The sequence below is a fragment of the Nothobranchius furzeri genome, chromosome 4, assembly GCF_043380555.1.
Source record: "Nothobranchius furzeri strain GRZ-AD chromosome 4, NfurGRZ-RIMD1, whole genome shotgun sequence".
Taxonomy (NCBI): domain Eukaryota; kingdom Metazoa; phylum Chordata; class Actinopteri; order Cyprinodontiformes; family Nothobranchiidae; genus Nothobranchius; species Nothobranchius furzeri.
The window spans coordinates 76,382,319-76,404,412 of NC_091744.1; the positions used below are offsets into that span (position 1 = coordinate 76,382,319).

The 22,094-nt window shown below is 41.5% G+C and overlaps 2 protein-coding genes across 9 annotated transcripts in view; one reads left to right on the forward strand and one right to left on the reverse strand.

The window, feature by feature from the left end:
• The window catches only part of brsk2a (BR serine/threonine kinase 2a), a 229,253-nt gene that overhangs the window by 100,731 nt on the left and 106,428 nt on the right, over positions 1 to 22,094 (forward strand). The window lies entirely within an intron of this gene.
• Positions 19,718 to 20,721, reverse strand: LOC107388503 (histone H2B 1/2-like). The gene is made up of 3 exons (XM_054733686.2): positions 20,650 to 20,721; positions 20,361 to 20,497; positions 19,718 to 20,167 (listed from the first exon to the last, which is right to left on the reverse strand). The coding sequence occupies exons 1-3, from the start codon at positions 20,719 to 20,721 to the stop codon at positions 19,810 to 19,812; spliced, it is 567 nt and encodes a 188-aa protein (XP_054589661.1). The 3' UTR covers positions 19,718 to 19,809.

Sequence of the window (22,094 nt, forward strand, 5' to 3'; positions counted from 1 at the left end):
TTACCACGACATACCTCAGTCTCTGACTCCCACCAGCAGTTTGGTCAGCTCTACAGATTTATGCATATATATATATATATATATATATATATATATATATATATATATAATATTTTTATTGCATCTAGTTATTGTTAGCTGAAATTACATCACTTGAGTTGCTTAAAGTGATTTGGCACCACATTTACTGGAGCAGAAACACTTTCTTTTCTCAGCTGAACTATGATGGCTTGGACTGAAATAACATGCAAAAGCATTGGTTGGGTTTGGTTCCAACATAATAAACCAAAGAAGAAGTTAAGAAAAACAAAAAGCTTGCTAAATTGCCTTTTAGTCATATACTGTTGGAGTAGGTCAGCCACTGAGGAACAACCAATGAACACTTGACTTTTTTAATTAACAAGGTTGCAAACCCACTTTAAAAAGGTGCTAATTTACTTCAAAGCACAGAAGTAATGCATCTGAGCTACTAGGCACCAATTATTTTTTAGTTCCACCATTTTATCAGAACTGTATAAAGTTTGAAGTAACCATAAGTGAAGTATTCAGAGACAAGACCAAACTAAAGGAGGCCCAAACCCCCGCGTGTGAAATCTGCATCAACTTTTTAAAACTTTTGACTGATTGGAAATGACTTGAAGTAGACAACATGATTGGGTCTGTGTCTGTCTGGATCTTTAATCACAGCATTTGGAAGCTGGGGAGGTGGCCCTGGCGTTGCCACCATCATCAACTATGAGCTTGTTGAACCTTTTCAGATTGAAGATGGACTGAAATCACTTCTTGGTTGTTAAAGATCATTTCAGTGAAGTATCTGGAAAGAGAAATAAATAAGGCAGAGACTATGCTTTTGATGCATGACAGTCAACTCAAATACTTCTGTCTTTAAATAATAATAAACTCTATAACCACTAGAGCCAATTATAAAAGATATTCTGTCTCCTCAACCTTTGATTTAAATGTAGGGCTTGAATCTACTCCTAAAGCATTTTCTTTAGGGTTCCTGATATCCGGTAGAATTAGTTTTATGTTGTGGCAAAATAAAACTGTTGCAAAGATAATTCCAGCTATCCACAGATATGTTAAATCTGTTTTTGTTGGTGTAAAATTGTGTACAAGCTGTAAACTCCTCTTCTATTGCCGTTTCTGCAGCTGCATTGTTTTGTCTGCAGACATGAGTTTAGGAGACAGATGACACATCTTTATTGAGCGGCATCTGAAATGTATTCCCAGCACTTTCCTTGATTATGTAACAAACTTTTTTTGGAAGGGATTATCTTTTTGTTTGTATTGCTCTGTTCGACAGTGGCTAGCAATAATAATGCTATATTCCATACATTCATCAATTTTCATCCGCTTATCAGGAGTCGGGTCATGGGGCAGCAGCAGCAGAGGCCCTGACTTTCCTTCCCCCAGCCACTTGGGCCAGCTCCTCCGGGGGAATCCCAAGGCGTTCCTTGGCCAGCCATTAAACGTAGTCCTTCCAGCGTGTCCTGGGTCTTCCTTTGGGTCTCCTCCCAGTTGGACGTGCTTGGAAAACCTCACCAGGGAGGCGTCCATGAGGCATCCTAACCAGATTCCTGAGCCACCTCAACTGGCTCCTCTTGATGTGGAGGAGTTGCGTTATGAATGGTAAATTAAAATAAAAGGTGAATGGCCTGTATTTGATATAGCGCCTTCTAGAGTCCTGGAACCCCCCCAAGGCGCTTTACAACACAGTCATTCACCCATTCACACACACATTCACACACTGGTGGGGATGAACTACAATGTAGCCACAGCTGTCCTGGGGCGCACTGACAGAGGCGAGGCTGCCCAGCACAGGCGCCACCGGTCCCTCCGACCACCACCAGCAGGCAAGGTGGGTTAAGTGTCTTGCCCAAGGACACAACGACAGCGACAGACTGAGTGGGGCTCGATTCTGCAACCTTCCGATTACGGGGCGAGCACTTAACTCCTGTGCCACCGTCGCCCCATCGAATGAATGTATAAGTTAAAAAGTAGGGTTACAAATGTATTAAAAACCCTTAAAATGCCTGAAATTATACTCAGAATTAAGACTTCACATGCCTTCTGTGTTGATACCCTCTCGTTGACAAAGTTGCACTCTTTTGAATCCAAGAACGGTTTCGAGTTTTTAGCTGCAAAACAAATTTGTGTTGACTAGTTCTTAAGATTTCGTGTTTTTGTGTTTTTGTCAATCAGTAAAGAAAAAAAGAAAAACAAACCTGCTCTCCGTGAAAACATGTCAAACTGAGTTGAATTTAACACGAAGCAAAGGGCTTGTTTTCTCTACTGCATTTAAACAAGTTGTGCTTATGTGTCACCTTTAATAATAACGTGTGTGTGTGTGTGTGTGTGTGTGTGTGTGTGTGTGTGTGTGTGTGTGTGTGTGTGTGTGTGTGTGTGTGTGTGTGTGTGTGTGTGTGTGTGTGTGTGTGTGTGTTTAGACAACAACATGCTAATTAAACATCTACCTCTGGATTCCCCATGATTCCCTCTCCTTGCCATTCTTCCGAGACCACTCCAGTAACTTTTTTTAGAAGATGTCATTATGCCGTTTAAAACTTTTCTCCCTCTGATCAAGGGGACAGAGACTGAGGGCTTGGAGGATGGATGAGGGAAAACCGATGTGTCACACTGTGCTGAGCAAGGTGGTGCAAAAAGAAAGGAGTCTCCTCCATGAAATAAAAGTAAAAAAAAGGAAGGCATCAACATCTGTGTGGGAACTTCAAACACCCTTTGAAAGTCAAAATGTGATCCCGTGTGGGATTCTCCAGCTTGGTAAACAGTTTTTTAAGTGTGTGTGTGTGTGTGTGTGTGTGTGTGTGTGTGTGTGTGTGTGTGTGTGTGTGTGTGTGTGTGTGTGTGTGTGTGTGTGTGTGTGTGTGTGTGTGTGTGTGTGTGTGTGTGTGTGTGTGTGTGTGTGTGTGTGTGTGTGTGTGTGTGTGTGTGTGTGTGTGTGTGTGTGTGTGTGTGTGTGTGTGTGTGTGTGTTGAGAAGGCAGGATGCTTTGTGTGGGATGTGGGACTGTCGGAGCCGGAATCCGATGGGGAGACGAGAACAGAGGAGATGAGGACTCCAGCTGCTGTGGGCGGTCTAGTGATTGGCATGGATGTAATACAGTGTAAATCCAAGCAAAGCATGAGCCTTTTTCCTAATCACCTTGTTGTCATCTGTAATGCCATGGAATTTGCTTAGTCATGAATTTGACAATAAATATCTCTGAAACCTGCAGTTTTTTTTTCTTTAGTGTACACACTTTCTTTTCTGTCACTAACCTCGTCGTCTTTCTGTTTTCTCTTTTTGCTGCTTTGCTTTGCATGGATGGACCAACACCACGCTATCAGGTAAGTCCCATCCAGGTGGTATATTTCTGTAGTTGCTCTGAAGCTTTGAGTTTCTGTTCAGTTCTTCTCAAAACATTTATGCTGGGCTCCCGCATTGCGCTGGGAGGACAGTTTTCCTCATGACTCATATTTTATTATTTATTTTTTGGGGTTAATAAAATAAATTTTTTGATGGAAAATACAGTAATAAAGGCAAACCGAAAAATATGTAGCATGGATGCAAGAAAACCACCACATTCAAGATCTGTATTTGAGACGAGGAGAAAATAAATATTAGAAATTAGGTTGCAAAATATTTTTTATGCGTGCATTTTTTGAGGGAAAGATGAATCGACAAAAACACTCGGAAAGACCAAGAACGATGCTGTAAGTTAAAACTCACCCCCAGCCCTGAGCCACAGCAATACTCATCATTAAGACGTATCCATTCATCTCTGGAAACACCAGCACACAACAAAAACCTCTGACGAGTGTGTTAAAAAGGCTCTTTGCTGACATAGTAACGCTCAAAGTAGTGCACACTGCAAACTTTTATTACCTTTTAAAGAGCAGGTTCACTGAGAATCTGTGTTTTTACTTGTTGTTCTTTTTGACATACGATCAGTCACTGAATTTCACCTGCAGGCTGAACGCGAAAATAGTGTTTTCCCTCTATTTCTTGCAGTAGGCACTCGAAAACAAAAAGATAGGGAAACTCTGGGGTCAGAAAAAGCCACACAATCCTATGACATTCCGTAAATTTTCATTCATCTTTGATCACGATGGGGAAGGCCGTTGATTTTAATGTCGAGGAGCGAGCAAAGAACAGCTCTGCTAGTAGAAGCGAACCATTAGCATTAGCAACTCCACCACATGGCATAACTCATTCAGCCTTATCTGTGAATATAAATCCTCAGCGTTTCAAAGCAAATGGGGGCAGCGGAAGAGTTGCATTGCCATTAGCCAATCAGAGACTGGATGTGCAAATATCATGAACATTTGAGTAAAACTCCAAATCCTGTCATTTTTAGCCCTCCTCTCTGGCTAACGTCAACTACCTGAGAGAAGCATATATGGTATCTGCTTAGTATTACATTACTTAATAAAATTAATATTAAACCATTGTTTATACTTATTTAATAGTTTGTTAATGCTTAATATTGCACTAATTAACATCAATAAATGGACCCTTATTGTAAAGTGTTACCCTTTTTCCACAGCAAATGTATGAGGGAAACACATAAATGAGAGCTTTAGGAACATAATAAGTATTTTAACCAGACTTTTAACATGTTGAACAAACTCCTTTTAGCTTGCATAAAGGCACCAAATGTCATAGTATTTAATTTTTGCAAGTTGATCGGCCCAGTTTAATTTTTCTTGCTTTTTAAGTGTATTTCCTTGTGTTCCATACACAACTAAAGGGAAAATGAAGTAGATGTCAGAATGCTTGGCTGTTAGGCTGCTGACATCAGCTGGTATTATTATCCTTCATCTATCAAGTCTGTTACTGGAAGGATTACTGATGAAATTGGCCTGAGACCACCTACAAAGATATTTAATTACCTTTCTGAGTTTCATGCAGGAGCCTCTGTAATAGACAACATTGCACGGGGATATCTGGATGGGATTTCTTTCTATTTACTGCCATAATCAGGACTGTTCTGTGAGCTGACACTTCTCCACACATCTGTTCTGAGCTTTGGGACTGAGATCAAAAGTTTTTAATCCCAGAAATGATTGGAAATGTTCCATCTTCTTCCAGGGTTTCCAAAGCGAAGCAAGAGCTTCACAAGTCTGGAGTTTTATGTGGTTAAATTGTAGAGGATTGGAAGCATCTTGGCACATCCACAAGAGTAAAAACAGTAAAGTGTCAAAAGTGTGTTGGGCAAAAGAGAACAAGCTACAGGAAAATCTGATCCACCTCATCTCACAATACTCATTATTTATTATCACTTTATTTATTATACAATATTATTACACAATACATTACACTATTGTGTAAAACAGTCACACGATATTATTTGTTATTATACGTTTAAATGAAATCTGCATTGTATGTCACCTTTCATTGATTCCATCATCAGCTTTGTTTCTTCTATGTTTTGTCCTGCTAGTCCATGCTGAGCAGAGCAATAAGACCTTTTTCTGTCCAGATGTGTGTAGATGTCTGTGCTTTCAAGTGGAGAACGGCTCTGCACTCAGTTCATGTTATGTGAAATCACTGACATTACAAAAGGGGGGAGGCGTTGGTTTTCCCCACTACAGCGTTGTCCTTTAAGCAACAGGGGCACCATCCGTGTTGCTCTTCCCTCCATCTCCTGTCCAACTGTCTGCCGGTTCCATCTTCATCACACTCCCTCCCTATTTATTCCTATCCTCCCTTTTCTGCCTCTCTGCTCCCACCTCACCCATCTCCTGGCAACAATAACGTCTTATAGGTTTCAGCATCCCTGACTCTAGATCAGTGATTATATGAAGCATCTGAGTTGTATGTCCTCATTTTGTTTAATTACTTTTATTTTAGGGCCGGGACTTTAACGCGTTAATTGCGATTAATTCATTAGAAAAAGATAACGCGTTAAAAAAATTTCACGCATTTAATCGCAGCTTGCATTTCGAGCAAGGCGGAACCTTTGTCGTTGCACGATTTCCTCGTAGACTGAATATCACTGACGCACACAACAATGCACTGTGCTAATGGCTACTAAAATGGAATAAAAACAGAAAGAAGTTGCCTTGCTTGGACTGATGCAGGATTTAGGAAACACGTCCGCCTCTTTTTTTAACTTGGAAAAAACAAACTTCCAGACAACAACGGAGTCCATGTCGCGGACATTTTTCAGAGATCGTCTCTGCTGCGGCTGCCCGGTGGCAACGGAAACTTTACCATAGTTGCAGTAATCTATATTTTTAACATTTACGTAACATCTGTGCATCGCTGAAAGCACCAGACAGAATAAATCTTTGTCCTAGCAGTAGTTTATGAAAGTAGTCAGACACACGAGAGGCACATGGCTGCCGCTGGGAGAACGCTCCGTGTTCTCACTACTCTGTAAACAATCACAAACAACGTGTCTTAAAGTTGAAAACAGAAGTTTAAGTTAAAACAGAAACACTCTGAAACTTTTCTGATGATTTTCTAAACAATTCTGTCGGGGAATTCTATGTTTCTGAGACGAGTCTCTGTCTAAACATCACATGCATTACTATCATTAAGCAACGAGGTGTGTTGAAGCTGTCATCAGCTAAGGGGCGGATGCTTAAGTGCATCAGGGGCAGCGAGGAACGAGGGCGTTGTGATCAGGCTGGAGATCACACCAGATTCGCTGCTGCAGGCGTGAATCTGCGGGTCTGCAGCATCCCCTTCTTAACATGACAGCAGGACTTCCCATGTAAGGAATGTCCGCTCACCTGTTCGTCAGATCATTATTTCCTCGCCATGATCTTTTATCTTCCCATCATTCTCCAGTCATCCAGCTGGAACCAGTTAGTGTTCCTGATCATTTTCAGAATATGCCACGCCTGCTCTGGTGTTAAAAGTTAGTACATTTAAGTCCTAGATCATATTTGTGCCTGTTCTACTGTCATTTTGAAGGATTATTATTTATGTGTTTTACTACATTATGAGTAGAACTCCCAATTATACAAACAAGTGAAACTGGAAAAATTAGAATCTGGTGCAAATTCAAATTTATTTCAGTCATTCAACTATAGACAGAGACTGTTTAAAGGCTCAGGAACCCTTTGCAGGTGTTTTCTATTTGTAATTATAAATTTTAGTTGATTTGTGTTTTGTTTCATATCACACAGACATTTGAATAATTAAAATGCATTTTTTAAATTAAAAGCTTTAGTTTACAGTAATAACCATGTCTAATGTTTGATTCTCTGTCTCATAGTTTTAATTAAAAGTTTTACTTTGAGATCACATTTTCCTGAATGATTAAAATGTGATTAATTGAGATTAATTAATTAAAAAGCCTGTAATTAATTAGATTAAAATTTTTTATCAAGTCCCAGCCCTATTTTGTTTATGTATGTATTTATGGAAGGATGGATGGATGGATGGATTGTCCGTCTGCCTGTTCCTTCCTTATAAACCCTAACTGCTGTGCTGGACACTCTAATTTTCTCTGTGGGTGCAGTGAAATCACAATATCTGGGCTGGATTGCAGTGCCTACAAAAAGAGATCATAATAAAAGGAAAAATACGAAATGGGGGTGAGATTGAAAGAAGGTTGGGGAAATATCAAAACAGGAAGAGAGTAAAGGGTTGTTGAAAAGCATCAAATGCAAATACAGCTACAAGGCACATATAAAAGATCCCACTAGCATAATTATGAAGGGAATGGGAATGAAAACACAGGTGAGGAATCTGTGGGGTGCACATGAGGTGTGCATGTGAAAGAGCCCCCATCTGGCTGGAGCTGGAAAAGATGCACAAAACCTTCTTCTGTTTCCTCTTTCCTCCTTCTTTTGCTTTTTCTTATTCTGCTTCTTGTGCTGCTTCTTTTAATTCTGCTTCTTCTGCCTCTTCTACTGCCTGCCATGTTTATCTGATTTGCAGTAATCTTACTTTCTGATAGCCAAGGCCACGTTGCGTGTTTGGTTTGCACAGGTTTGCATAAACCATCATTTTGCAATTTACTGAAAGCAGCAGCCACTAACTCTGACAGGAATCAACACTCCAGTGTCCTCTTTCTTTGTTGCTTTTTCATCCTTCTTTTCTCTCCTATCGTCTCTTCCGGTCTACACTTGAACGCTGCACCAAGCCAGAGTTATTAGGCCATTTGCGTCATCAGCTTCAGGCTGTGTGTGTGTGTGTGTGTGTGTGTGTGTGTGTGTGTGTGTGTGTGTGTGTGTGTGTGTGTGTGTGTGTGTGTGTGTGTGTGTGTGTGTGTGTGTGTGTGTGTGTGTGTGTGTGTGTGTGTGTGTGTGTGTGTGTGTGTGTGTGTGTGTGTGTGTGTGTCCTAAGCTACTATGCCAGTGTAGCCCCTGCAGAATCCAGGAAATGCACAGGAACTGAAAGCAGATGAAGCGATGTGTCATCTTTTTCCTCTTTACTTCATCTCTGGTGTGGACCACCCAGGGATTGTCCACCATGAACTGCTTCTCCCCTTCACCGTGTCTCCATAGCAACACCTTAGCGACCTCCTTGTGGCCCATCCAGCCATGCCAAAGCCCTCGACATGAACTCTTCCCTTCTCAAACCTTTCCATCTGCTATCAGTGGCTGAAGAGGATTGTCCATCGCTCGCCTTGACATCTTGATTGGCAGTTTCGGTTTAGACGGTGCACGGTGAGAATGTTCAAGAGGTCCGGGGACGTAGAGTTCAGTGTTTGGATTGACTCATCAAGAGGAGAACAAATCTTTTGTCATTGATGGATGACTGGATTGGCATTATAAAGTTTCTTCTGTTTCTTTTTGTTTATTTCTATCTTCAGCATGTGTCACACAACTGGAAGTCATTTATAGAAGCTATGACAGGGCTGTAACTCAAGTCAGGCAATGCTCAACACATACTTGTGCAAGTCGTGAATACCCCCTCAAGTCTGCAATGCCACCGTGACAGCTTTGTGAGCATTAAAATGATATACACACACACCAACATCAGGTCTGCAACCATAACTTATTCCTCTGTCCGTCTCACCTGACAGAGGATTTAACGCCACCCACATCTGCAGCCCAATCACAGGTTGCCCATGTTGAAGTGATTTCTGCAACCTTGCGAGCCACAGCAGAGCTCTCGTATCGACATTACACGCAAACACAGATCACGCTGTGTATACAAGCGCAGGCAGCCAAACACGCCAATGAAGTCTTCCTCATTAGAAGGCTGTGTGCCAGTGTGAGGCGCCGGGGATACGAGGGGTGTTCTGATCAATACGTCTTCAGTCTCTCTGACCGTATCATTATCATTTTGATGGCTGCAGTATTTTACCCGCTGATGGCCTTCAAATGAACAATGCCAGAGGTCTCTAAAAGTTCACTGCTGCTGCTGCTGTCAGACAGGAACTGCATTTAGGTGTCAAGGGACATTTTAACAGCGCTAAGTAGCTGTTGGAGTCTGACTTTCCCGCTAAATCTTACAGAGACAAATAATGGATCGTTTTGTTTGTGTTGTCTGCGGCCGTTCTCTCTGAAATGTAATCTCACTGTACACAGTTCGCTTAACTATTCTGCTCGTGAGCTTCCATTACTAAACGTAATATTATGGCGTGCTCATTAGTTGCTTGTCAGTATAAATTAGAGCTGCTGCCAAGAAATTTTTCCACAATTAATTAAACATTTTGGCTGGAAAGATTATAGAACAGGTGACGTCTTATGGAAAAAATGATCACATTAAAGTCTGAAGTTATTAGAGATCATTTACAGCTCGACAGTGAAATGGTTAATGAAATCGGTGCCCATTAGATGCTGTTTGAAAGCAGATCTAGGTGATTAAAGCAACGGCTTGCAGAAATGCCAGAGTTAAACAGATGGCAGCAGAAATAATATTGAGTAAAATGTTAAAACACGTAAGTTTCAGAGCTTGTTTTGCGTTGGATGTCTGAAAGGTGTTTCCAAAAAGAAAAGAAAACATCTGGCACCGAGGCCAAAGAGTGAATTAAACATTTGGTAAAATTTCTAATGTTTAAAACAAAAATGAGGGGAAAAAATGGTGTAAAATCTTGCAACTGTTGTCAGTGACATGAGTGAGAAATAAAGAAAGGATCTGCTGAATTTTTCAGAGGTGACTTTCAAGCAGAATTCTGCAACATTAAATCAGACATTTATACTTTAAAAATAAGTATTTCCAGTGTCAAATGTAAAAACATCTGCTGAACTTTATAAAATACTTACAAGAAAATGGAAATGTGTCTCATTTCTAGATTTTAGTAAGTAGCACAGTTTTATTGTTTACTGATCATTCAGTGCTGTCCTGAAAAGTTGGTGGTCGATTAAACCAAAACTCAGCTATAAAACAAATAATCAAGACTATTTCAGTTCAAGTAAGAGCCAGAGCTAAATGCAGAAACGTTGCCTGGCATGAAGACGTCTGTTCAGAAGAAAGATCGGTTTCAACTCCAGCAACTGTAAAAGTTGCTTCTCAGATTTTGAAGGTGCAGTATTGGAGTCGCACATGTTTTTATTCCTCCTACACTGCTATTTTTTTTAAGTTCACATGTTCTACAGAACAAAGCTCCGTCAGCTTACAACTCCGATGTTTTTTTGCATTAAGAAATAAAAAATGCACACTTGTCGGACAATAATCGTTCAGCCATAGGTCTGTGTCAAATAAAACCATGTCAGTATTTAGTTTGCAGAACTAAAACTGGTCGGATTTATGCTAATAGTGTGCCATGGCACTTAAAACATTTGTTTTGAAACTATTTTAAACTATTTTCCATAAAAAAATAAAATGAACATGACATTTTCAACATAAATCTTTCACGTTCTTCATGAAATATGTTATCTTTATGGAGTTTTCAGGCATTCGGAGTTTTATTTGAGTAAAATTAAAGTATTTTGTTTTAAAGGCTTTTATTTTGTATTTTCACAGTGTACTAAAGCTTTTTGGATACTCAGGGTTTGAAACTAAAATGAACTAAGATATTAAGTGTATTATTTGATTAATTGTATAACAGTCTCTTTTTTTTCCAAGTATGTGATTACTGCCAGATTTGAGAAGCTTAAATGAAATGAGTGTGAAGCAGAGAGGATGAAGCTTCATGATCCTTCCGTTGGCCCCCTTGTAAGGCGTCGGTTTGAGCCGTGGATTTCAGACTAGATAGGAGTGTCAGAGAGGGTGTATGACTTCAGGCTCCGGTGAAGTCCTGCATGTGGAGCTATTAGAGTAAAAGATTCTTTAATTTGTGGCGAACTGCTGTTTCTCTCTACACACTCTGGGAGATTACACGTCTGCTTCATCTGTGTTTTCACTTTACTATTTCTTTTCACGCACATCCAGTTCATCTCGTTTTACTTTTGCCATTTGTGCAGTTTTGCAAGACATCTCACTCTCAGATCATTCTTTGTTCAGGAAAAGGCCAGGAGAAATGGTTCATTGGTGAATGCCTCTGATATTCTGCAGTGTGTGTGTGTGTGTGTGTGTGTGTGTGTGTGTGTGTGTGTGTGTGTGTGTGTGTGTGTGTGTGTGTGTGTGTGTGTGTGTGTGTGTGTGTGTGTGTGTGTGTGTGTGTGTGTGTGTGTGTGTGTGTGTGTGTGTGTGTGTGTGTGTGTGTGCGCCTTGTGTTTTTGTGCAAAGCAACGTTCCAAGCTCTGTGACGTAAGCCCCATCTCTGAGAAAGCAGACAATCTGGACGTTGGGTCGCAGCCAGGATTGCTTTTGTTTTCAGTCGGTTAGATGATGCACACTGTTACACAAGTGTGTGCACAGCTCATGCACGCTCACAAATCCGTATAACCACGCAGTCGCACATAATTACATATGTAACAAGAATGTTCAAGTGTTTTCTACTTGAACTGCTTCCGTTTGAATTGTGCTTTATTAGTACTTTCTCACAGCCTGCCACTTCTTTACACATGAGGACAAAATATTAGGAATGCCTGATGCAACAACAGAGACATCCTCTTTTAAGGGTCTTTTCTTTGTGTTGGGATTTTCAAACTTGCCAGAAGAAATGAGGCTTATCTAGCACCAACAATGATTAAAAAAAGGTGGAGAGTGGATGGAGAGAAATGAATTGACTGGATAAATGGAGGTGTTAAAGGACTCCCTAAAGTTAAGGGGGTTAAAATGGACAGAATGGAATTCAGCTTTAGGCTGAGAGAAGAAAGTCCCCTGTTGCCCAGTTAAGATGCAGAGGTGGCTTGGACAATGAGCTAGTTGCTGGCGAGACATTGATTCAGCCAGAAGAGTGGCTCAATTTATCCGACTCCTTGACAGAGATGTCAACAAGCTCACTGGGGGGCTGCTGGGGTGATTACCAGTCGCACTCTCACCATTCACAGCTTGTTGTGTATTCTGTTCTTCTGCACGCTGCACTGTCTCCACCCTTTTCTTGTCATCAGTCCTTCCCTTTGGGACTTGCAGTGGCCTGGTCTGCTACGTTGTTATGCACTAAATAAACGAGAAGAGCTGTTGGAAACAGTCCAGTGGCCTCTGTTTGTTTGTTTACTGCTAGAAGAAGCAACAATAAACCGCTGCAGAACCACAAAGGCAGAGCTGCACCAGAGTCAGCCTCGCCCATTCCATCAGAGTCAGTCCAATTCCTTCCAGTTGTCAGACTTGATAGCATTATGGACCCAAAGAGGGTGTTATAGCTAATATCTAAAATGCAAGATTGAGGACAGAGTTGAGAAGTTAATTGAACAGTTTTTGTAAAGGTTCCATATAATTAAAAATCTAACTTTTGGAACTTTTAACCGTGTTATTTTGTCATTTCCTCATAAGAAATATGCCAAAGCCATTTTTGGCCTCATTCAAACATTTTCCTCCCATCTCAGCTTCAATTTGGTCTCCTCCCCCTGAAGCGGTTCTGGTCTTGGTTCTCAAATCTGGATATTCTGTGAATTTTCTGACAAATTTCTGAAATGACTTCAACTGAGAAAATGCCGGAAAAAACCATACATCCCATATTCAAAGACACACTGGATGGCACAATTACATGTGACGCCACATGTTTGGTATCAGATGTAGTGGTGAAGTGGTTATGGAGTCAGATTGGTATGCAGTTTTGCGCAGGTTCGCCTCCCAGTAGCGGCATCAACTTTTTTCTTCCTTTCTAGCTACACTTGCCTAGCCTGGCAAGCCAGACTAAATAAATGTATTATTTAGTCTGGCCACGCTCCATTGACGGCTCTCGGTTGTGGGGCAGGTTCTACCGTTGTCTTTCAAATGATCTCCTCATTCCACTGGACAATGAATGTGACATACTCTTGTTTCACTCTGTTGCATCATCCCACCCACCAGGCATATAGAGTGCCTTGATTGGCCCACAAAGCGGATTAAGCTCTGTGATTTGTTCACTAAGCAGATAGAGCAATATGATTGGCCCACCATGATGGACCAATCACAGCTCTTTATGTGTTTGAAACCCCTTTAGAGAGCTGTGATTGGCTAGCCAGAGTCCTGGTAGGAGCTGCGGAGGTTCCAATGGAGCATGCCTAGACCAAACTTTGCAAAGCAAGAATTTGGTCTACTTCACTAGGCTAACACTTGCCAGTACTATGTTTACAACCATTTATTGGCATACAGTTTAAAATATAATGACTAATGCGTTTTTTATTTTTTTTATTTATTCCTTCATTTAGCCAGTGTGAGTCCATTTGTGAGCAGAGTTTGAACTAAAATGCTGTTTAGGAACGACCAAATTCAAAGAACTTTTAGAGACATACATATTTTGCTGAAAATAAACATTACAACTAAAATATAAACAAATTAAATGTTTCAGCTGGCTAAATAAACTGCTGCCGACCCCACCGAGTGTCGAACCAGCATCAGCAGAGGGGAAAGCATAACTTAAGTCAGATGATCATTGTTAGGTAAGAATTGATATTATTGCTTAGCTTAATGTCTTGACTGCTAAAACATCTGGTGCTTCTGGACTACCACTGGACTACCAAAGCTCACACAATATCAAGCCTTAAATGCTCTTGTAGGCCGCTTTTGTTGGAGCGGCTGTGGGCGGATATTTGCTAAAATAAACCTTTTCATTTCGGGATATGTTCAGGCTTTGTCATGTAGCGAGTTATATTTATCTTGTTTAATTGGAGCATAGAACATAGCATTAACAGTTGTAAACTAGTAACAGTCGTAATTCATGTGGGTCAAGTTAGTTTGCGATAAAGTAAAAAAACAAAAACAGAAGAAGTCTGTGGGCTAGACTGAGTTTACGTGAATGGGCGGGGCTGACTCTGGTTCAGCTCCACCTTATGGTGCAGCTCTGCCTTTGTAGTTCTGCATCGAGGACCAATCAGAGCAACGGACAATCTTTACGGATGCCAGTCAACAGGGAAGTCCACCATACACCAACAAAAGAAGAAGCAAATACATCCTTTTTCTATCTAGTCTAAATAGTAAATTGATGCCAAAGCCATTTTAAGCAAGCGCCACTTCCAGCAGTAACGTTAATCCCAACCAGCAAACGTAAAGCGCTGTGATTGGCCAGACAAATAAACTGTTTGGGTCAGTGGTAGACCTGCTGAAGCTATGAAGGAGTGTGGCTAGACCACATATGTCAGAGTAAAGGCCCGCGGAGCATTTTTATGTGGCCCGCGAGATAAATATCAAAAATATATTAAAACTGGCCCGCTGGCCGATTTTACCGCAAATACTTCAATTCCCATGATGCTTTGCGGCGTCAGCACGGAGGCGACGCGCCCCCTCCTTTGTGTTTTTTCCAGCCCGAGGCAGTCAGGGGTAGTTGGGTGTCTGCAGCTCCGCTGTCTCGGACAACTAAACTCCTCTCACTCAGCGCCGAGTTCACTCAGCTGTTTTCTGACGTTGAAGCCCAGAAACGGAGATTCTAGCCGCTCAGTAATGTGTTCACGACTGAAAGAGGAAGTTTTCCAACTAACATCCAGACAGAGCCGATATAACTCCAGCGAGCAGCGACACGCTCAAACCAGCATGACTCTTTGGTTGCTGTCGTGTTTCCTCCCCGACACACAACAACGTGGTCAAGCTGCTCAGACATGTTCATCAGCACAAACCTATGTGAGCACCTGTTGTCATCTAATGTTGTCATTATTATGATGAAGATGAACAAAACAACAGGAGTCTCCTCCTCAGCTCAGATCAACCCCACGATGCAGGTATCTGGCTGGAACAGGTGAGCATCACAGTAAACCAGTGCAGCAAACTGAGCTTTAAATATGTTGGTTTTATGCTCTTTTTCTGCTCCAAAACATGAAAGTTAACAGGTGAGATGTTGCATTTTCATTTAAGATAAAATGATATTTTTATTTTGTTGTTGGCCCGTGAGAAAAGATTTAACCTACAGTAAACAGGAAGTGGAAAGGCTGCAGATAGATGAATAGAATAGAAAATCCCTTTATTGTTCCTCAGTGGGGAAAGCTAGACGTCACAGCAGCGATGACACTTGTTACAGGAGAAAAAAGGAGAATAAAAAATAAGAAAAATGAATAAACAAGAAAACATAAATCCTGAATAGATTTTGAAAATGCTGATTATACCACAAGTAATGAATACCACTGATGCCTTTTATTTAAAACTGACTTGCTCGTGTGTAATTTGGTTATTCCACATTCAGTGTTAATGCAGAAATAAGTTTGTTTCCAAATTTAAAGGTTCAAAATTGCATATATGTTGATAAAGAAAATGTGCAAATTTGCCATAACTTTTTCAAAAAATATTAAGTTTGGCCCTCGACTCCGTCCCAGAGTTTCATTTCGGCCCCGTGTGAGTTTGAGTTTGACACCCCTGGGCTAGACGGACCTGCAGAGCAAAATGTGTTTGCTACAAAGGTTGGTCTAGATCTCTAGATGCTTAAGACTTATCTAGAGAGTAATCCCGTTGCAGCGGTTTAGCCCAAACAATTTAATGTTACATTTCAGAGAAATGTTTTTTATCGTGCAACTTTGCTCATGGAAATGTGTCGTTGCAGTCTAAAGTTTGAACTTGTTTATTTAGAGAAATTTGGACTCGACTGTTTTCAGATTCTTTTGATGTGTTCAATGCTTCAGGAACGTGAATACAACAAATACGTGACTGGAGAAGAAAAGCACACATCTGGCTAACGTTTTGATAGTGTTGACTTTTAATCCGTATTGGAGTGTGTCATTGTCACACACCAGGATGCTGCCCTAGCAAACACAAATGCACTACAGTGTTTTGAGCAAATGATTGACCTAATTTGGCAGTCGTTGGCAACCCTTCCAGCTGTAATTGTTTGTTTTTCCTTCTTATTACTACAACCACATTGTAACAGTAAAAAAAAAAACAGATCAAGGTCACAATGTTTTTCCAACGTCAGTTTTTTCCCCCCTGTGAACTGTTTTTATTTTCTTGATTTCCCATGGTTTTTGGGTCTGCTCATCTTCTTCTCAGCCCCCTCATTGGCAATTAAACTTCAGTCCGCAAATGAAGATGTAGCGAATTACATCCAATATCCTCTCTAATGCCCAAGCCTATCTTTGCCAGCCGCAAATTAGCTTACAAATTAAGGCTCTGAAGAGGGGAGGATTTGAGTTGCCAGATAAAAACCGAGTAGCATCCTGCCATTGTCTTGATGTCCCATTCCAACTTGGATCCAGCTTCCTGCCTTCTCTTGATGCGTGGAGAGAATTTAGTGACTTCCTTTTTCATTTTTTCTCCAGGCTGAGCTTCGACCACCCGTTTAAATTTTTGTTCGGAAGGAAGGCTGCTTACGACAAGTTGATTAGAACTCATCCCACTGAAGCCTCTTCCGGTTTGATCCAAGGTTGATAATGAAGATGTTACATAGACAACCCAAGCGCCGTTAATTAGTGAAACTACTCAAGCTGAATTATAGACTAAGAACTTTTGATTAATTGCCTCACCTTTTTTCCCCTCTAACCCATCAGTCGATCTGGTTGTGTGGCATGTGTGCCGGAAATGGCTCTTGTTTCCTTGTGCAAGAAATAGTGACTAGTACTCTTGTCCTGGCAGCGTAACAATTACAGGAGGTTTGTAATATTATCCATTTGAATGCTTAATAATTAATACGTTCATATTGTGACTTATCCAACACATGACAGGCGGCACACAGCTCTTTGAGTGGTGTCCAGAGGCTCCTCTTTCTGTGAAGTCTATCAGAAAGTCCCTGCCAAGGCATCTTGTTTGACTCGCCTCTCCTGCGACGGGTGTGTGACACGTTTAGCAAACTGAGCACTAAAAATATACCGTGCAGATTTTCTCTTTCTGTGGTCATCACATCCATTAGCGAGAACAAGTACGTATCTCTGCTGCTTACACACGCGTTGGTGCACGTGTTTGTCCCATCCTCTGCTGCTGTATCACAGCTTGGTGTGGCTAATTAAAAGAATCCTGCTTGCATTATTCATGAGGCTGTAGTTATACATTCCTTTTGCTGATCTAGAGCCAGACATTAAAAATAGATCTGAGTCTCTTGTGCCCCGCCCTCCCAAGCCCCACTTTATTTCTTTCTTTCGTTCTGTGTTTTGACTAGTTTTTCCCAGCTTCACTCTATTTATACGTCCCCATCAGAACGTCACCGTCTCCCTGTCACTGGCTTCTATGTTTGAAGGCCTCCTTTTGTTCTTTCCTATCTTTTCTTCTCATCTCCTCCCACCTTCATTTGTGCTCATGCTGATGTTCCTGTTTGGGATTCAGGCAGAACTTTTGTCTTCTCTTGCATGGCTCTGTCTCGTGACCTCCAGTCTCATTAGGCCAGAACGCAAACCAGAATCAGAATCAGAATCGGAAGAATTTTATTGCCAGCGCTCCTTTCAGAGCGTAGGAACTTGACTCCACAGTACAACCTGACCAAGGTTACACACACACACACACACATATAGACAAGACAGATACAGGCAGACCATGAGAGCAGCCATAACGGCGCTCCTGTGTAGATGAGTAAGGGAATACATGAGGAAAGTTCAGGGAGGGAGAAAAAAAAGGCATTAACAGGGTTACACCAGCAGGGTGTAGCGCTCCAATGCAAAAAAAACACCCGACATGTAAGCAACAAACGTCACAGTTCACAACATGAGACCCGGTAGGTAGGGGGGTGGGGCTGGGATCCTGGTTTCATCAGCGGGGGCGGCCTGTGTGGCGCTCAACCGCTGGCTCCGCAGGTGGGAGGGAGGTCAGGGGAAGCACAGAGAGCAGTGAGTCCTTCAGCTTCATGACCTCGGTAGAGACCACAATCTGAAGGCGGGGGGGTGGGTGGATAGAGATTCACAGCATTTGTCTGCATTCCTTCCAGCGTGGGGGTTTTGCATGCAACTCCAAGGCTACTTATGGCGTCAGATTCGATAACAGAACTTTGTTTTGGGTCAGACAGAGATAATTTTTCCTCTCTGCCTTAAGTCTGTATTGATCATTCAAGTCCTCCAGTGAAGCCAATTCAGTGATTAAACATCTCCACACCATCCGGTGACCCTTTCCGAGATGTTATCAATCCTGCGCGCTAACACCGGTAACGCAGCTAAGACATTGTCCAGCTTGCGATTCACCTCGAGCAACGTCCCAGTCTGTGAGGTATCCACACGGACGGTGCCGTCCATGGATGCGGGTCGCCCTCCAATCGCTCCCGTCATCCCAATTTTACGGAAAGCCAGATATCCTCCCACTCCAATCAGAAGAAATCCAACGATCATCAGGCCAAATATCCACATATCTTCGACGTCCTCAATGGACAGCTGAGAGAGACAGATGACATTCCACTTTTTACAGGAATCGAACATGTATCCCGCTGCATGTGTCCCCTGAGGACAAGCGTGAGCCTCCTCCTCCGTCCTCATTGTAGAAAAAATCTTATCAATCGCGTTGAATGACCAATTAATTAAATCCATATTGAAAAATAAAAAGGTGATTGCAGAGGAAATGCAGAGAAGCGCTCTGTAGGCAGACGGGACAAAAAGAGCCTTGGGAAAACACAGATAAGGGAGGAGGAAAGGCAGAAGCGTCTGCTCCCTGTGAGCGCCAGAGAAGAATGTTCTGAATCTGCGCCGGCACGTTCACGAAGAATTCACTTTTTTCAAAGAATTCCCCTCCATGCTTAGTTTAAACTCGATTGCTGTTTCAAATTAACACTTTTTTTTCTACATTCAAGGTGTGGGAAACTCATTTAATCAATACATTTGCAATGGTCTCTGGTAGGAATTAATGCCTTGCAAGCCATACTCAGGGCAAAAAAGCCCAGAAACCCCCACATCAGCAGGGAAGGGTCTGCCGAGTGAGAGGAGATTTTAACATGGAAGGATTTGGAGCCTTATTTCCTGATATTTGAACATCTCGCCTTGGATTGGATAACAGCAATGTGACCACGGACTCAGTTGGGTTTGCAACATTGTTTTATGTTTTATGGCAGAAGCTCCTGCCTTGTGGTTGAATTGCTAATGCTAACGGTTAGCTTCTGCTAGCCGAGATGTTCTCTGCTGTTTCGTGGATGCTAAAAAAAACAGATTTCCCCATTCTGATTTAAGCTGGATGAGTCCATGAATGTTACGTGATGGTGAGATGTAGATCTGTCAGGCTTTTCAAATCCCAGAGTTACACAGTCTGTTTTCTATCAGAAGCTATTGCAGGAGAAAAGTGTAGGGCCGATTATAATTAGAAATAATCATAAAAATTGTTTTTCAGAGAACTACACCTTTAAAAATGTACATTTCAAATCAAATCAAATCACTTTTATTGTCACGTCACATGTGCAGGTACACTGGTACAGTACATGCGAGTGAAATTCTTGTGTGCGAGTTTCACAGTAACAGTTGTGCAAAATACAATAACGTAAAAACAAGCAAAATATAAAAATGGCTAATTTTTATAATTTAGCTAGTTGGTGTATTAGTAGTTGGCAGCAGTTTACTTGGAGCTGGTGAATTTGGTAACGGCCTTGGTGCCCTCAGACACGGCGTGCTTGGCCAGTTCACCGGGGAGCAAGAGGCGGACAGCAGTCTGGATCTCCCTTGAGGTGATGGTGGATCGCTTGTTGTAGTGAGTCAAGCGGGAAGCCTCGGAGGCGATGCGCTCAAAGATGTCGTTGACGAATGAGTTCATGATGCTCATGGCCTTTGACGAGATTCCGGTGTCGGGGTGGACCTGCTTCAGCACCTTGTAAACGTAGATGGCATAGCTCTCCTTCCTGGTCCTCTTTCTTTTCTTTCCTCCTTTTCCGGCGGTTTTAGTCACCGCTCTCTTGGAGCCCTTCTTGGGTGCATTTCTGGGGAATTAAAAGTGAATCAAAGCCTAAACTTCCCGAGTTCTTTTCTGTTGTGAAGTCATTTAATGTGACTTGTTTGCTGGGCTGCCAGAAGCAAGTTTAGGAAGCTTTCAGCTTTCCACATGCAGGTGATGAGCTTTAGAAAATACATCCATGCACACATTTACACTCTGATGCAGAAAATGTGTGAGACTTTTGTAAGATCCACCAGTCAAAGACGTTTTTTTCCCCCATCCAAGCAGATAAATCAGTTTGTTCTTCCTCTCGGCGATGCTCGTAATTGTTCTCAGATTTGTTGCAGAGAGTGAAAAATAGATCACTGCCTTGCAGCTAAAACGGCATTACCTTAACTTTTTGTTTTTAATGTTATGATCTGTATATCAGTCACATGTGTCATTTGGTTTCTACAATGTTGTGTGTCTGTTATTTTATAACCCAAACAGCCAAAAGCGGACAAGCCTCCTCACACGAGCATTACTCACTCTGTCCTCACAAGAATCCACAGAGGAAGCAAATAAATGAGAAATGCTGTGGAGGAAAAATGCTGCTTCCATGGAAGCAGTAGCAAAAATTGCCCTGGAAGGATTGTAAAGCTGCTGTTTGATTACCTTAATATGTGTTATTGAGAAAATGTATTGTGTGTAAATGTATGTAAGAAATGAATGCTGTATAAAACGTTTCTTACAAAACGGAACATGATCAAACAACAAAATTAAATATGGATTAAAACAAATACATGCTATAAATAAAATATATGAATGAAACATTTATTTTAGAATAATTTATTCAGTATCTAGCTCCACTCAGGCTGAATACCATTGTGATCATTGGTTATTTAAAATTTTTGTCGCTTTCAAAAACTCGTTTTTGATGCTCATAACATTGAGTTCTCAAAACTGATATTCTAAGTTCCAAATCGGATTTCTAGATGAAGTCAAAATGTTCAACAACTAGAGATGAACAAATTCCTTTTATTTAATTAGCTTACAACCGAAACAAGTTGGTCACTTTCAATCAATCAATCAATTTTATTTGTAGAGCACCTTCCGCAACGTTATCAGAAGCCCAAGGTGCTGAACAGCATCATAAAAACATTCCCAGTACCTGGGCATAAGAGCAAGATAAAAACATATAATCATAAAATAACCAGCAAGCAATATTACAAATACAGAGCGGTAATGGAATGAGACTAAACAATTAAAAACAAATGGTGGACGAAATAAGATCAAGCATCCTGATCAAAAAGAAGTATTAAAACAATAATGTCAGGGCAATTCAATGAACCCTAGCGCTGAAAAGCAATCATATAGAAATTAGTCTTTTGACGATACTTAAAGACTTGAAGGGACGGCGCCTGCCTGATGCTCAATGGCAATTCATTCCACAGAGTTGGAGCCAAAGCAGAAAATGCACGATAACCCAATATTTCAACCGGGGGACCACCAGACATCCCTGCTCGGCTGAGCGAAGAGACCGAAATGGAGCATACTTGTGCAAAAGTGCAGTAATGTAAGAGGGGGCACTGCCCTGGAGGGCCTTATAAACAAGAGTTAAGATCTTCAATTTAGCTCGATATTGCACCGGGAGCCAGTGCAGATCAAGCAGCACTGGAGTAATGTGATCTCGGCATCTAGTACCTGTCAGGAACCTAGCCACTGAGTTCTGTACAAATTGGAACCGTGCAACTGTGCACTGGCCCAGACCGGCATACAGAGCATTACAGTAGTCCAGACGGGACAGGACAAAAGCATGCAACACAGACTTCAGATGAGCTCTGGACAGCAGAGGTCTGATCCTGGATATCCGTTTCAGATTAAATAAACAGGACCTCACCACCGTATTTACGATCTTTTTTTATTTACGATATTTTACGTCAAGATTAAGTGAGGAGTCAATTTTTATCCCCAAATTACTGACTATTTTCTTT